Source organism: Cygnus atratus, chromosome 2 (assembly GCF_013377495.2).
Source record: "Cygnus atratus isolate AKBS03 ecotype Queensland, Australia chromosome 2, CAtr_DNAZoo_HiC_assembly, whole genome shotgun sequence".
NCBI classification, from domain to species: Eukaryota; Metazoa; Chordata; class Aves; order Anseriformes; family Anatidae; genus Cygnus; species Cygnus atratus.
Window position 1 is genome coordinate 58,033,925 of NC_066363.1, and position 17,490 is coordinate 58,051,414.

Here is a 17,490-nt window from a genome sequence, read left to right on the forward strand (position 1 = left end):
ACACCATGGAGAAAGGAAGCAGAGTTGTGCCAAATTTGATGGCAGACTTGACTTTGGGAACGCTTCCTATGCACTGGTAGGCAGTAGAGGAGGTTGACTGGCTGAAACCATTGTGCAGTGTTATGGCACTACTGTTGTTCTCCTCTGTGGAGTGTTTGAGCAAGATCCCCATTTAACCCAAGCTGTGTAAATATTTACTGACCAAATCCATATACCCACATTTCAGCCACAGGCCCAGTTTGGATGTTACAGAAATAATCACTCTATCTGCACAAATGTTTTTACAGAGAGTGGGAACAACAGTACCATACAGAAGCTGATTGACTATATTATGCATGTGTTTTAAAATCCTCTCTACCTGCCTGTTCTTCTTAATTTATAAATAAATGTGGCTGGATTTATCAGGGTTCTGAAGAATAGAAGAGAAAAATAATTTATGTGTTCTGATTAACTAATACCACACTTGAACCCATTGAAGGATAGATTGGTCTCTGTGAGATGGTGTGGTGTTTTTTTTTTTTCATGTTATTGTGAAGTGCTAGAAAATTACTGTAGCTAGAGGCAAGATGTTGATCAGGATCAGGATCTGGTATGTTGAAAAGCTTTTCTGGAGTCAAGTTGTTCTGAAGCCTAAGCTCACAGACACAGTCTACTGTTTACTAGCCCTGAGCATCAGGTCAGGAAGAGATTGCTTCTCCGTCTTCCTCCCCTGTCTCTCAGCCCTGTCTCCAACAGCAAGATCATGAGGAATATAGAGGGAATTTCCCTGCTACAGCATTTCATGTAGTCATCTGCTAGAATTGTGTGGTTACCTTCCTGTAGCAAATGCAGTACATTTCACTATTAGATGCATCATATCAACTTGGCGGCATAACTGCATTCAAAACAGCAAGCATTTTTAGGCTCTTTGCAGTCATGTCAAACCAGAGCTTCAGATCTAAGTGCCAAGACAGATCACCATTGTTTTTAGCTAATCTCATTGTTTAGTGTTGTACCAGATTGTTGTACCCATCCCGAGCTTTGCGTGACTAAGTGACATCTGTAAAGCATGGCAGGGTAATAGCATGATGTGTCTATGGAATGTCTTATGGAGAAGTTTAGAACTGAGACAACTCATTAGCTGATGCATCTCAACTTTGCTCTTGCCCCTTTTTCTCAGAAGAGCAGCGTCTTTTTCTCAGAAGAGCATCTTACAACACAAAGTAGAGAAGGACCAAAATAGCAATAAGTTATTTTGTCTAGATTATATGCAAGATCTCTACAGTAGTGACTGTCAAACTGAAGCTGTATTTTATTTCTTCAGCTGTTTCTTCACTGCTCGAACGCTATTAATAATAGTACCTGTCACTTGTACAGCCCCTCAGAGCTCTAAGTAGTTTGACAGACATTATACAAACTTACTGGAAAGCATCAAAAATGAAGTAAACATTCTGATTCTTACTGGCTAAACTAAATTTTTTACATTACTTCCTAAGCCTGGGTTTGCCTTTAGCTTAGCAAAATAATCCTCCAGACCGGCTTGTTCCCTGACTCTCTTTATACTTACATCTTTGGTAAATCACTTTTACTGCTGTAGGATCGGTACAGATTTATTATGTCGAGACAGGAAAGACACTATTGAAAATAGTTTATACAGTTTCCATGTCGGACTTTCTAGGCCACTGTAATTATGTTAAAGAGTCTAAAGTCTGATTTTAACCAAAGACTGGAACACATCTCCTTAGTAGTGCTAAAATGCTGATAATAGGCATGGAAACTTCCTGCAGCTATCGACCATTCCTGTCAATTTTGGGGAAGCAGTAGTTGCAGCAGCAACACTAGTATGGAAGCACTCTATTCCTCACCTTAATTTTTATCAGCTTATCATTTTAAATTGCTCCCAAGCAGGTGATGTGACAGTAGGAGTTCTAGCTATTCTTTCAGTACCACCATGATTACAAAGCTGGAAAAGTCTGCTGGAAGTAAATGTGAAAACTTCTGACAACCATTTGCATTTCTGAAGGCTCACCCAGCATGGGTGGTTTCTATCCAGGGTAGAACATGTAATTCTGTTAACATATTTTCTCTTTTCAAATGAAATAGTTAAAACTTGACAGTAAGTGCTTTTGTTGTCATCTCCTGCATTCCCACCGACATGCAGCGAGGCAGCCTGTGCTCTAGAGCCCCTGGCTGGGATTCTTTGCCAGTACCTGAACCTGGGGAATTGGGTATTTGTGGGCCAGCCAGCCGTTGTGCTTTTGTGAGCTCACTCTATGGATCTGGTGAGATTACAAAACCATTGTTCTGTGCAACAGAAACAGTTACCAGAAGTTACGGCAGTTATAAAAATTGCCAAATGCAATCTCCACTTACACAAAACTCAGCCTGGCCCTGTCCCCTCCCAGTAGACTTGGCCTGCCTTCGTGGCACTTGTGTGTTGTGTTAGTGTTGAAAATAGTTCATGTTTTATTGTAAATTACTGCTATTTGCAACTTCCAGTTCTGCAGTTCACACTGCACAGAGATCAAGGACCCAATTTTTCCTTTGTATACATCGGTGTAAACCAAGATTAATTTCAGTGAAGTCAGTCTAATCACAAGTGTAAAACTAGGAGGAATGAAAGGAAAACCAGCTATAAAAAGCTATAAGCTATTTATTTATTTATTTATAAACAGCAAAAATTAATGCTGCTGTTCCACAGACACATGGTGACCTGCAAAGCACTAGCTCATGCATTACTAATGCATCCCATTTAAATGCAGATTTTTGCTCCTAACACAGAACTTCAGGGAAATCCTCTCCAGATAAACTATAATAGGATACCAAATGGTAATTCAATATTTCACTTTAAGTTGTGTTTCAGCTTATTGATCTTAATTTTCTATCATTTTGATGCAGCGTTTGCCTAGGGGGAAAAGGTTTACATTCATTATAATAAGGCTTTTAATTAATATTTAATTATTTTGATATTCCAAACATCCATGCCAGGAGTGGCAATCTGCTTGTATTCCTGTACCTATTTTTATTTTCAGTGATGAAAATCAGCAAGGTGTGACTTTACATATTTCAGAAAGTAATTGAGACATACGGTTGAGAAAAGGAAGCGTAGTGTAGATATCACAATATCTGTCTGTGTTAGACTTCTTGTGAGGGTGTTTTGCTGTCAAACACTTTTGGTCACAGCAGTAGGACCCTGAATTATTGCTGAAATTCTATGAAGTGGGGACCTTTATGATATGCCTGCATTATTATGTCAGACTGCATTCCAGGGGTTTCCAAAAGGCTTCCATTTGCCTAAATGTCTTTGGAGAAAGCTATCAGGCATGACTGACAGAAAGACTGAGCTCTCATAAGTTCCTCTCTAAACATGTCCATTAGGTGCCCGTTGGCTGTCCAGAGCCAAATGTGTTTTTGGTACAGATGTAGGAATAACCAGAGGGCCTGCTCATTCAATTAAGCCTTTCAAATTAATGACATGATTTGCTTTTGCCACATATGCTATGTGTAAGAAAAAATTTTTTCTCTGTGTATGCCCCCCTCAAGTCATGCTCCAGTGCAGCTTGTAAGATGTGTATTTGTCCTTAATATTTTGTTTGTTTGTTTTGTTTTGTTTGTTTGTTTTCTGGAAGTGCCTTAAATGATACAATGAAGTCATACAAATAATGTTTACAAGTCTACTAGATCATGAATACAGTTATTGAGGGGTTACCTGATATTGAGAGTTAGTGTTTTTGCAGCACCTAACACCGCAAGGCCAAACCTAGCTGTAATTAGAGTCCGTGGTATTTGCTCAGTTTCCAGGCTGAAAGCATGCAGTGCAGCAGTGGACATATCAGCTGGCAGTGAGCTTAGGTCTCATTTCAGCACTGACAACTAAAAAGTAAAACTCCCACCATGGTAGAGATACAATCATGGTAAGAGTTTTATAAATGTATTTTTAGTTTTGAGATTTGTTTGTTTTATATATATATAAATGTATTTATATACATGTATTTATATACATGTCTGTTATATACATACACAAATGTATATAAATATATCTCTATACACACACACACACATATATACAGCTTGATTACTTATAGAGTACATTTGGTTCACATTTCCAGATGTTCTGGCAACTGTGAGATTTTTTCAGCTTTCACAGTCTTTCATTTGAGATTAACATTTTCCACATTGCATCGTCAGTATCGTGTATTAAAAAAAAAAAAGTATCAAAAGACTAGCTATAAAATAGTATAAAATAGCGGAAGTGGGCACTCTCAGGATTAATGAAGCCTCCTCCTTTATCATATAATTTGGTCAGCAAAAGGGACATCTAAGAAATATGATCTTCGTAATTATGCTCCTTTGGGAAGCTCATCTATGAGCCTTCATATTTCTTTAAATTATTTCTAACATTTTCAAGCCCTGACAGATTCAACCACCTGCTATATATAATAGTAGCGGCTAGAAAAACCTTCCTTCACTTCCACATCAAAATAAGCCCTGCCCATGACCATAGACCATATGTAGGTCTGAATTAGTGATAACATTGCAATCCATCAGAAATAAGAATCTTTTGATACTATAAGAACATGGAGTACACCATAAAAACTTGTATCCTGGTTCTAAACTTTTTTTTTTTTCCCAAGAAGGCAGGAATAGCATTTGTTTTTAGTTCTAAACTCCAGAGCTGTCAGACTTCAGAACTATTACGTAGTTATGTACTCATGTAATCCCTGCTGCTTTCCTTGAAGGCACGGCCACCTAGACTCAGTGCCACTAAGACATGCTAACTTTATGGATGGAGAGCGATGAAAAACAGTACAGCTATACTGGAAGAGCTGGGTTGAGTATTTTTCTCACAAACACTTTATTATCAGTAACCAGTTCAATTGGAACCAAAGCACTAAGGAGAATTTCAGGGGAAAAAGTGTCTTATGCTGCTGGAAGATGGGGGAGGGAGGGAATTTGTTGTTTTTGCTGAAACATTCTTATTATTTTCATTGAAATCAGCAGTCGAAATTTCTCATTAAAAAAAATACCATTCTTTGTCTAAAAGAACATTTTCAATGATCCAAAATAAAATGTCTTTTATTTAGAGGATTCTAAACATCCCAGGTATTTTCCAGTTTGAGATTAAAAATAAAAAATAAATCACAATCTGAAATCTATTATTAAAATAATTTCTGATACCCATCAAAACTATAAATACAAATTATTAGACATAAAAAAGGTTGTTTTCTTTGGAAGGCATTTGAGAAAAATAACCTCAACAGCAAGAATGTTTTTTCGGTAATAGGTTTTTCCCAAGGCATAAGCTCTTGCTAGGACTTAACAAGTTGGACCAAAAGCTATTAAAAAAAAAAAAAAGGAATGGCTCAGGTATGAACTGATAGAACTTCTCACTTCTTTGACCTTGTAAACTTCATATCATAATGCATGGCACAGTAGGAAGTTTTCCTAGAAGCAGTAGGTATGTACATCTTGTTATTTCCTTTACTGGTTTAAACCTAGTTTTTCACATTAATTACTGTTCATTTATTGAAAGGAAAGCATGCATTTTTAATTATGTTAGTTGAGATGTTGGCTGGTTGTGAAACCAAGTAATTGGAATTTGTCCATTTGAGCAATGTGAATCAACAGCACTGTTTATAGTCTTTGCATTTTTCTCTTCAGCATTTCAAACCGTGATTCTTGCGCAGAAGAAAATCTGGTAAAGATAAAAAGCTCCATCTAGTGGGGAAGAACTTTTTATTTAAAAAGCAGGATTTTCATTTCGTTTTATGCATGAGGAAATACTGCTTTAGATTTTGTTTCATTAAGCTGCCACGTTCTTAATTCTCGCCTTCTACAAAGCTGTTATTTCATATGCAAAGCTGTAACAGGAAGAATTATTCTGATAGTCTTGAGCAAGAAGCAATAACTGACACTAAATGAGTGGGTTTATACAAAAGAAGAGTAAGAATAACTGTGTGTCTCCACACAGTTTGGGGATTTCCTTCCCTTCAAGCTTCACTATGCAGCAACCACAAATGTTTGGTTTTTTTTCCTGTGTCAACAAATATTTTAAACTAAACACCAAGTTATGGATGTTTCCAGTCAGTATTAAATTCAGTCCTTAGAACAGTAGTGTTTTGGCAGTATTTTTACATGGGGAACCCTGCCCATGTGTGAGCTCATCTTCATTAAACGACCTGCTTATCTGTGAAGGGTGAAATCCAGCTTCTCTGGGAGCCTTGTCCAGGGCATCAGCTTGTAGCATGGCTCAGCCCTGTCAGCGTCTGCTGTCTCATCTGAAGGCAAACACCAGAACTCATTTGTCCTGCCATTTGTCTAGTACCCTGCCTAGAGCCAATGCGTGTCCAAAATCATCCTGACAGAATCTAGCAGCTTAATTTTAGGTACATAATTAGCTAGTAAAGCACTTCTTTTTTTTTTTTTTTTTTTTTTTTCCCCTTGCTGATTTTCTGCACTGCATTGCAGCTATGCTCCATACTCCAAGATACTCAAATGGCAGGAATCTTCAGTTTAAAGCAGCAGTGAAACTCAGATGCTGTTCTCTCCTTTCAACCGCATTTGTCTAGCAGCTGAAACCACTTCTTCAGTGCATTTCAGGCCAGTAACTAGAGTGGGAGCAGGAACGAGTACAGGCAAGTGCAGATTTGGCACAAGACACACTGAACCATGTTGTGTTCCCTGCCCTTTGTCAGACTGTCCGTCATTTTCAAGCCATACATCCTGGCAGGGTCAACTCCCCATGTCATTTACAGCAACTGGTGGACATCATAGCATGCCTTGTGTTACTACATTGCTGCACAGGAGTTGTTATAGCCCGTGTTCATATCCACAATTGGAAAATTTATCTTCGTCCTGGACAAATCCCAAAATAGAACTTAAGTTGCTTTGCACGCTTCTTGATCACCACCTGGCACCTATCATTTGGATTGTTTTACAGACCAAAAGAAAGGACAGTTTTGGAGTTCTTGTTGTGAACCTTTACATGAGCAAGAACTAATACAGAACTGACTAGCCTTAGCATGCCTTTGGGGTATATATTCGTGTTCAAAAAGTTCATATATTTGCAAAACACAAGCACATTTTCTCCAAAAGCATGGAAATGGAGGATAAAGCTTAAATTGCATTATTTTGTTTGGGGGCCAGTTTTTATCTTTGTAGGAAGCCTATGCAACCCTTAAAACATCAGCTAAAACAGTACAGAACAATTGTTTAAAACTTCTACAACTGCATTGCTGGCAGCGTTAATCTCCCTTAGAAGTGACATTAGCTATTTGTCATAGAGTAATGCCACTTGGTTTCTAATGCAGATGGACACCTACCTCACTACTGTCGTTAACAGGGCATGTAAGTCACTTAACTGCAAAGCAAAGTTGTTAAATAATACCACTAGCTGCCAGCCTCTGCTCTAGAACTGTTCACATTTTGAAATATGGTAGGCTTGCTGCTGAGCTAAAGCAAATCTCATGTTTGGAACTGCAGTAAGACCCTCTGCTACATTTTACTTGAAATACCTTGTCTAGACCTGTACTTGAGCTGAGCTAATGAAATACAAATTTACAGATGTGAAATTCTGGGGAACATTCAACTATTTGTTCCTGTAATAATCTGCTGTAAACTCAAAATGATCATTTAGGGATTAAGTATCATTTTGTTGCACAAGTCATCTAATAGTGTTTCATACAAACCTTATAATAAATATTTAATATTTTAAATTAATTGTGGGAGTATGGCCATGGGGGCCGACAAGCCCCATGGTTGGTGATAACATCAAACTCTTAACGATGAGGGCATGAGGATGTCCTCAGTAAAAAAGTGGCAGCTATGTCCTCAATAAAGTAATAGAAGTTACTGATCCTTAAAGAACCCTGGTGTCTGTGTGGTCATTATGCCACAAATGGCGCCCGAACAGGGACATGAAGAATGTTACACCACAATTAATATTTAATATAAACATCTATTTTAGATATTATTCATCTACATTAGATTTACTCAGCTATTTGATTACGTCTTTGTGGGACCAGCAGTCTTTCCAACAATAAATGTGCAAAAATGCTTTTGTTTCATGGGTACCACTAAGCCTCTTATTTTTTTGTAGCTAACCAGGTGCTGAAGTTTGGAACGCTCGTCAGTACTTCCAATACCTATGACAACTCTGGGATTGTGACCATCGAGACAGACAAGCCTTTGCTGTGGACAATGGCTATCAAAACATAAGATGAACTACAGCTGCCTTTTCTCATCCAACTCACATTTCTGCAAAATTTCAAATTTCTCTGAATCAAGACAATAAAACTGTTCCTAAAGGAATAAGCAAACACTGACTTTATGTACTGAATGGAAAGCAGGCCTGAAATAAAAGTCACTTACGACCAAATCAAGATGAGTAACAACTGAGTACTTCATTCCAGTACCTCACTACTTGATCAGAAGACATGCTGCCACTGCATATGATTGCAAACAGAAGTGGATGCAAAGAACTGCTAATTTGCTAGTTTGGATATTTTTACAATGTATTTTATCCCAATATTAAACTATTTTCCCCCTATTACCAAAATAAAATATGGTAAACATTTGCACGTAGTATAACTTCATTATGAAAATGTGATAGCATGAAGCATAATTAATCTCAACTATTTTTCTTTCCCTATTTCTAACAAACAGTTGCTGGTGAAGATTACTCAATTAGAGTAATAGTTGAAACTTTCTACTTGTGTGTCCACTGAAGCAGCTTTAGTTTTGCTGCAATACCAATATTGGATTTCACAATATTAACCGATTTTAAAATCTGTAACACAAAATAGCACTGTAACTTCTACAATTACCAAATATTTACAGCAAGGTTTTTGGAGTGAAATACACGTTTCTTGCTCTCAATATGAAGTGCATTGCATCTACCAATTTCTGCAGGTTTAGTTTTTAAATTGGAGTATTCAGTCATTTAATAACTGAAATCACTTGGTCAATACATGCAGAGGCCTTTACAATTCTATGTGCAGTCGTCTGACAGAACCAGCATCCAAAACCAATCAGTAAGGATATACATCCTGTCCAGCAGTCTGAACAACTTTGTGGTTGAGTGTCTCAAAGACTGCTTAATATCTCTGAAAACTAAATTAAACTCAGACTGCACATCCTAGTAACCAAGTTTTGCTTCCTTAATTCTGCCATCAGCATAGTGTCAGCAATGCAAATTTGTTGGTTTTTTTAATGGGATTTTTTCTGGTCAAGTACATAATACAACCTAATAGGAATTTCAAATGCAGAAAGGAATTAGGGGTAATGATGGTGATTCTAGAAAGTAATGACAACAATTCCAGCTGATAGACTTTTGAGTCACCACTTGAGAGGTTACAGTAATGATGTTTTCTCACTGCCTACTTTTGCTGAACAATAGTGTCTACTAAAAGAAAAATTAAGCATTCAGACAGCTTCTGAAGACAAGCTGTACAATTTCCACCCTTGGAGTTTTTCAAGACGCAACAAGACAAAGCCCTGAGCAACCTCATCAGAATGCAGTGCTGACCCAGCTTTAAGCAGGAGGTTGGACCACAGGTGTCTCAAGGTTCCTTCCTACTTGAATTATTCTGTTCCTACTTGGATTGTTCATTCAACTGTAACAAGAAATGGTTTTTTATTTATTTATTTATTTTTAAAAAGCACTGTAGGTAAGATTATGTACACTTTGAAAGAGAAGTAAGACATCAACAATGTGTGAAAACCCAAAACTGTTTAATAGTGAACAAGTTACAAAGCTGTGAAATCTTTGCAGCTAATGTCACAATGTCTTGTTCCTCACGATGTCTTGTTCCATTCAGCCGCCTCTGGTGAGAGAACAGAATAATCAGTTTCAACTAACAAAGTACCTTCAAGTGATCTCATCTTAAGTCTAATTTAGCCTCCCTACATTGTCTTGTTAGGAAGGTACTACCATTACAACTTATCTCGTCTCCTATTTTCAAACATTTGTCTTTGCTTACAGGACAATTCTTAGAGGCCTAAGTTAGCCATGTTTCACAGTCCCAGAACAGTATTTTACCTGTTTCACACAGGTTAGAAAAAACAGTTAGAAAAGGGATGACGTCAGCTCTGAACAATCTGAGAAGTTTCAACTGGTGCCATTAGTATGCAAGTACCACAGCTGCCAATCAAATCTAAGGGTGAAATTTTTCACGCTGCAACATCCATCTCAGAAGGTATTTTATGGTATTACACAAAAAACAAGAGTTCCAAACATATCTCTGGCACTTAGCAAATGAAAGAGTACTTTGTTCAGTGCACTGCCATCTTCCAAAATAATCACAGTTTTCTTTATCTTTCCCTCCATGCATTTATTCTGAATTCACAAATTATAAACTGGAAACAGTAAGAGTATGCAATATCCAAATAAGGTAGTTGTTCTACAGGTTAAAATACACCAAAAAACTGGAAATCAAAAATATTTGATGTTCATTTTTGAAGCAGATACTGGAAAAAAAACCTACAGAACTATGGATCTAATATTTTGCAGTATGCTGTGAACCCAAAATTAATGATCTACTTCCTCAGCAAGCTCTTTGAACATTTACCTACCAATACCTGTCATATTATAGTAAAATGTGAAATGCACAAGATACTAAAGTAACATGGATCCTGTAATGGTTCTCTAACTCTTTGTTTAAAATCAATCAGGTAAAAATGAATGCAAAACTTGGCAATTTGAAGTTTCATATTTACTTACACAATAATGTTGTTGATTGGGATATGGATCAATTTGACAAAGAAGCCAATAAATCCCATTATTGCAAAGCCTATCGCTGTTGCCATTGCAATCTTCTGGAACTCTGCAAAAACAAAGAGAAAATTCAGTTAGGAAGCCTAGCATATGGCATACAGGAGATGTTCACTAGTGACCCCAGGAGAGAGCTGTCTTTAGAAAGTGGTCGTGTTAACACTGGAAGCAGTTCAAGAACAAACAGCATTAAAATTCAGAAACAAGCACATTTTTTCAGAAGACAGACGATATTATTAAAGAGAAATGATGCTGCTTCCCACAAAGCATAGAACTAATCTGTTTTTTTTTTTTTAAAGCAGTAAGTAGAATTGGATAGATCCACAATCCATAACAACTCATGACGCGTTTATTCCATTATTGTTCTTTCATTCCTCTACAGGCCCCGGCAATAGTCCTCAGTACATAATCAAAAATGGAAAAGCTGCAATTATGTTTGTCACACAAAGACACTATCTTAAGTCCCCACAACAGTACAGTATATAAATGATATGTTCATTTATTTTAAAACGTGAATCATGAAGTGGAGTAATGTGGTCAGCAGCCACTAAGAACCCTGCTTATCTGACAACGCATGAAATCCCTTGCTGATCGACCTCAAAAAGCATCAGTAAACTTAATCCTGTGACCACAAATAAAGTAACCTAGTTACCACCTCTATGAACAATCACTGACATGTTCCTTATAGTTATACCCTCTCTGTAATACCTTATGGAAAGGCGCAGAAGAAAAAAAAATCAGTTGAGAAACACTCAGAACAAATTAAACAAAACCACTCACATATGTGACACATTAAAGTATAGGAGAAAATAAGCACTGTGTCCCGCTTTACCTTTCCTGTCAGGCTTAGTGCACCTTTTGACCAGCCGTATCGAGTCCTTCACAAACTGCCGGCTGGGCTCCACGAACTGCATTACCTGATCCATGGTCACCTACCTGCAGGGACAGACAGATTTAGCAGAGCTGGTGCCACGTATGGCGAAAGCGAGACCGTTTGAATGAAGGGAGCCCCAGGAACAGCTAATACCAGATGTCTGAGGGCTGGCGGCAACGTGAAACCCAGCCTAACCGGCCTTTAAAAGACTGCCCGCCGCACCCCAGTCCCCTCAGGTCCCCCCAGGCCCCTTCAGGCCCCTCACGCCGCCATTACCGGTTGCTCCGCCAGCGAAGGCCACGTCGCGATACAGCCGGCGTGACGTCACCGGGTGCGACGGGCGGGAGGCCGCGCCCCTCCCCGGCGGGGCTGGGCACAAAATGGCGGCGGGTGGGGGGGGCGAGGAATGGGGAAGGGGAAAGAGGGAAAGGAAAGGAAAGGAAAGAAAAAAGATGTAAATCCTATACCCCTCTGTCATCTGTTTTTTCATCACCGTTTGCAAACCACTTTAGACACCTAAGGGATCTAAGAGCCTTGTAGCGTGAAGTACAGGGAAGGTGGTACCACTACACCTGTAACAAATGCTGTTCAGAGAAAGGAAGGGGAAAAAATAAACACCATGGAAATCTTGCCTGTGATTCAGACATCTATTGATTTGTGGCAATCACACCCTACAGGAGTTCAACACTAAAAACGTCAACTCCTGTGGCTTGTTTGTATAGAGGAATGTGTAGCATGGTGCTTAATAAAAAAGCTTTTTACAGTTGAGCTTGACAGGCATGATGTATAATGCTTGTCTTCCTTGTGGGAGGGTAAAAAAGGTTGTTTGCCCAAAGTGAGTCCGTCCTTTCTGCTTTTTGGTAGGCAAATCAGATCATGTGGCAGATGAAGAACACAGATAACAGTGTTCATTATTATTTGATTTAAATATTATTAATGTAAATCTAGAACTCTGTGCCTAGCTGCCTGCCACAGTAGTGTATATGTAGATTGAGTACCTAAGCTTACTAATTATTCATCACTCAGGCTGTGGGTTTTTTGCAGCCAGAATCAGAAAGACTGCTGCCAGATAAGGCGATTGCTAGCTGATCTCAACTAACTCTTGGGTTTAAACGTATACAAAGTGGTTTCAGGGCTTAACTTTTTGCTGACAAGCTTCATGACAGATAAGGTACCATGTCACCACAGAAAGGGGCAGTTGGATATTGAATGGATTGACAGCAGCCTTCCTTGTCTTTGCCCACAGAGTAGGTCCCTCAGTTTTGCTATCTCCTTCAAAAGTAAGCTTTCTCTTTGGAAGGTTATTGCTATGAGTTCCTCTTTAAGTTTTCTCCAAAGGCCTGTGTTTGAATGGTATTTTGCTTTGATTCAGCCTTCCTGGAGCACTGTGCCTCAGATGGGGCCCTAATTCTGGTAGCCAAATTCAGCTGGACATTTTCCATTGGCATAGCAGCAGGGTAAGATCACAGAGTCAGGCCTCCACAACAAATATGCGTATCATTCCTCTCTTGGTTTTGAGGCTGGTTTTCCATCTGCAAGATGTGCAGTGTTACCACTGAGGGAGAGGAGGATTCATAAGGACAGCAGATGAGGGTCTGACAGGCCCAGTGAGCACATGAGCAGAGCAGGTTGCCAGTGCTCTGAATGAAATGTCAGCATGTGCAGACCTTTTTGGTTTTGTTCTGTTTCTTTTTCCTTCAGTGTCACAGATAATGCTAGAGACTTTAACAGCAGAGGAGATTCCTGTTTCCAACTGTGCTGCATGATGATCCTTGCTGTGGACCATAGAAATTAAGCTTAATCAAAACGATATGTGTATGAAGCAATTCATCACCTAGACTTCTGGTTGGATTAGGTTTTGATTAAAAAATATTTGCTAAAATAGACCTTTCCCTTGCACAAATTCCTTATTTTAAATTGTTTTTCCTGTGGAGAAATGTTCTGGAGAATCTTGACACATATTGTGTGGCTTAATAACATGGCTGTGTTGTCATGGGCTTTGTTGTGTGGGTTTTGTTACCATGGGTTGTCGGTGATGGGGCAGAAGGTATCAGCTGTCCTCTTTCCCAGCTGTCCTCTCCCTCCCACTATGAGCTCTTTTCTTCCCCTGTCAGGCTGCAGGTTTGTATTTCAGCAGCCTGGGGGAGAGGAAGATTTCTGATTTCTGAAAAGGGATTTATTTTTTTTTTATAGCCCTTGAACTATTTTATTGTTCTTTAAACTTAGTCTTTGGGGTATGTTACTTTTCTATACATATTTACAAAGAGTGATCTACATTTACAGAAAATGTGAAAAAGTTTTTATCTCCCAGACGTCTATTTTTTCTTTGAAAACAACACTATTACCAAGGTATTTTGTTTCTACTTCTTTATGGTCCTTGGAAGGTTGGGGAAGTAAGTGTTGTGCTTGCGCATGGCAATTTTCAAGTCTGCATTTATGGCAATACCTGAACCATAAATAACCATTCTCTCAATAGAAAAAGATAGCTGTTATCCTATACTGTAATGTGCTTATGCTGATTTGCTTCTGGATATTTATTTTGCATAAACAGAAACAATGCCCCTTGTTTTCTTGCATCTTTCTATACGATCCAAGGATGAGAGAATTATTTTGATGATAGTTTTACTTTGCTTATTTACTTACTTTGATTTGTGGTTTCTGTTTCTTGTTCTTTAGAGGACACGAAAGATAAATACCTGCTGTACTTTTTAACTGTTGTCACATTAGACTATTGTATAACATCTATGGCTCTGGATACCTATGCCAACGTTTAGCAAGGGCAGTGGGGGAGGTGTCTGCTTCAGCCTCTCATATTCCACCCTGCCTGCCTGCCCCAGGTAGGTCCCACAGCAGCCCACAGAGAGCCAGAGTGCTGCTGGCTCTTGGAGCAAACATGGTGAGAGATCCCCTGGAGAGGGGAAAATACTCGGTCTTCAGCATGAGAGGAAGATCACCTTCTGTGGGCTGAGATTGCATGGGTGCAATTGCTGAGTGCTGCAAGGAAGACAGAGTAGTAACTCTGACTGAACGTGCCTCCAGGCTTCCCTGTTTCCCTACAGGAGGTTACCCCTTTTTCCCTACCCTGCATCTGCTCAATCCCCGGGCATGTGGGAGGAGCTCCTGCTCCTGCTCAGGCTTTTTTGGATGGTGCTGACAGGCTTCGGCAGGGAAGTGTGCCCTCTGCATGCTGGAGGGGAGAGAGCTGGCAGCCTAGTTTTTTTGCTTTCAGAAGTGTTGCCCATGAGGGGCCCCTGCAGCCCTAGAATTAAACACTTCGTTGTGTTGATCCTGGCAGTTCTATGGCCACAGGGAAAATGGGTTGGGATACATGGTCTTACTGAGTGGTCTCCTTCCCATCCTGTGACAGCCAGCAGGAACCAAGCTGAGGTAGGTGGGTGGGAGGCAGGCACAACCAGCACTGCCCAGGGTCACCAAATTGCTTCAAACAGCCATGGCACAAGGCAGCGTTTGAACTGGAAGGAAGCAAGGCAAGAGATCAGTTGCTTCCCAAGGGAAGTTTTTGGGAAAGATGGATTATTTCAACAGAGTAGCCTGTGGGGACAGAATCTAACTTGCCTTTGTGGCTTTGAGAAAAAATGGTTATCCTGAGAGATAGCAAAGGAAAAACTGAAGACTAAGAAAACAGCAGGAAGGTGGCACTCAAGGAAGACAGGCCACTGTGGACAGAGGGTATCTGGGCATGCTCTGGGATGGAAAATAGACATACTAGAGTGAGAACAAAGATTACACAGCAGTGTGAGATCTACAGCCCAAACAAAGGAGCAGTGCAGAGAAGGAAGAGCCAGGGTAGAAAGGCAGACTGTGGCATGGGAGGGTGTTGGGGGACATTCTTGTACAGAAGAGCCTGCAGGCAGATACCTCACCAGGTTCTGCAAGACAGCACAGTAATACCGTTGACTAAAGTCATGCTGATGATCCATTATTTGACCATTGGTGTTGTTAGATGACTAAGTGGCTATAAAATTCAGTCTTTAGAAAATGCAAAACTATATGGGACCTTTTATTTCTTAATTTTATGTTATCATAAATATGTAGGATTAATTTATATCTTGAGAAACCTTTGGAATATCTATGTGTTTCTGACATTTAAAATTTATTTTTGGCTTTTCATTCCCCTAAATGTTCCCGAGTCTCTGTTTGGACTTGATAAGCACATCTGCGTGATTTATGATGGGAAGAAAGATGATTTCCCTCCTCAGTAGATGTGCAGATGCAGAAGAACATCATAAATAGGGAATTAATGTTAGGAGAAATTATAGCTAAGATTCGGGGTTTGGAAGAAGATGACAAAGTGTTTGTGGTCCATGTCTTCAGGTTAGCATCATTAATTATTGAAATGTCACTAGATCAGCTTTTAATTTCCTTGGTTGCGAAAGAAAATGTTGCTAGTCTGAAGCAGTCAACAAGCCCTATCCTTTGATTTGTGCTGCTTAATATTCAATGGAGATGAAATGTGGGAATGAGAGAGGAGTGCAACTAAAATATATTTTATCAGTGCTAGATTTATTGTGTATAATTTTAAAGATGACCTTTTAAACAAAGTCTATATTCAATTTCATTTGAAAGACCTGAGGAGTGAGAACACTTGGAAAATTTGTGTCTGTATGCCCTTAATGATATATGTAATGTGACAGAAAAAAAGGCAATATATTAAGATGATATCTCTAAATGATACTTCAGACTAAACATGTCTGAAGATAAAGTTTCTAGATAGCAAAAGCAATATAGAGAAGTTAACGGAGGATAGACGTGCCTCTGTCAGCTGTTTACATCTGAGAGGTAGAGAGAGAAAAATCAAATACTTAATAGTTCTCCGATACAATACTTGCAATATTTTGTTTTTGTTTAGTGCAGCTGCCACTGATGGCTGTGATTTCTCTCATTTTTAGCCATGTCTCAATTCTTTGTTTTAGTTTTGCCACTTTTTAAGTTTGTGGCTTGTCTTTTATACCAGTCAATATCATTCTCCCATAGTTTATGGGTTCATCAAACAAAAATAATGTTAAGATACAGTGGGTCAGAATGCTTCCTCTGAATGGTGCTCTGGTAAATGGCAACTGAAGATACAGGCCTGGTCCCCTTCATACCATGTCAGTGAATACTAATTACCATCCCAGATTAATAAATATATATATATATATATTCTTAACCTTAAAATGTTTTTGTTGTTTTCCAGAGGCCAAAGTTTGATTGAAAATGAAGTGATATTTCTTTTCATAGCAGAAAAGTATTTTATATCAGCAGAAACATTTTTTTCAGGTGCTTGGTGTGCATTCAGACATGTAAAAGTAGCTTTCAAAAATATGCAGTGGTTGCATGTATTACACATAAGACTCAATCGTATCAGAAATACAGAAGGAGCAACAAAAAGTGCAAGCAAAGCATCTTTTCAAGTGTATTGAGCATAGCTCCTGTTTGCTTCAAGCCAGGATGACAGAGCAACCAGCTTGTTCAGTAACCATGAACAAGGAGTTCAATGATGCATGGCTGTAGTGTCAAAACATTAATTAAGAGTCCAACTGTTAGGATGGGATCTTGTTTTACTTCGTTTTGGCAAACCTGCACTTACTTCAGTTTGTAAAGCATATCACACGCCCCCTCCCTCTCCCCTCCCCCTCCTTTTTTTAACAAATGTAGTAAACTAAAACTACTTTCTTTTTTTGTGATCTTTTAAGGCACCTTGTACTTCTGTTGTTCAGGAGAAATTTCTCAGGGTAGTAATAGTCAGCAGCTGAAAGGGATGTTGATAGAAAAGAAATTCGATGGTCCTTATGGGTCCCTTCCAACTCGAGATATTCTATGATTCTATGAAAGTTCTTACCAATGGAAAGAGCAATAACTTTTC

At 39.0% G+C, this 17,490-nt stretch overlaps 2 protein-coding genes across 21 annotated transcripts in view; one reads left to right on the plus strand and one right to left on the minus strand.

The window, feature by feature from the left end:
• TPK1 (thiamin pyrophosphokinase 1) overlaps nucleotides 1-8,555 on the plus strand; it is a 322,063-nt gene extending 313,508 nt beyond the window's left edge. For all 19 annotated transcript variants that reach the window (XM_035552546.2, XM_050709121.1, XM_035552547.2 and 16 more), the window contains one exon: nucleotides 8,078-8,555. In XM_035552546.2, the coding sequence (XP_035408439.1) occupies nucleotides 8,078-8,196 (119 nt within the window). In that variant the 3' untranslated portion in view covers nucleotides 8,197-8,555. The remainder of the gene's footprint in view (nucleotides 1-8,077) is intronic.
• A 1,137-nt stretch (nucleotides 8,556-9,692) lies between these two features.
• Nucleotides 9,693-12,009, minus strand: SEC61G (SEC61 translocon subunit gamma). Of its 2 annotated transcripts, none has more exons than XM_035552556.2 (4): nucleotides 11,901-12,009; nucleotides 11,583-11,686; nucleotides 10,700-10,802; nucleotides 9,693-9,803 (listed from the first exon to the last, which is right to left on the minus strand). In XM_035552556.2, the coding sequence occupies exons 2-4, from the start codon at nucleotides 11,674-11,676 to the stop codon at nucleotides 9,794-9,796; spliced, it is 207 nt and encodes a 68-aa protein (XP_035408449.1). In that variant the 5' UTR covers nucleotides 11,677-11,686; nucleotides 11,901-12,009; the 3' UTR covers nucleotides 9,693-9,793. The 2 variants fall into 2 exon arrangements, with proteins under 2 accessions (XP_035408449.1, XP_035408450.1); XM_035552557.2 differs by lacking the exon at nucleotides 11,901-12,009 and adding an exon at nucleotides 11,778-11,899.
• Between the last annotated feature and the right edge of the window lie 5,481 nt (nucleotides 12,010-17,490).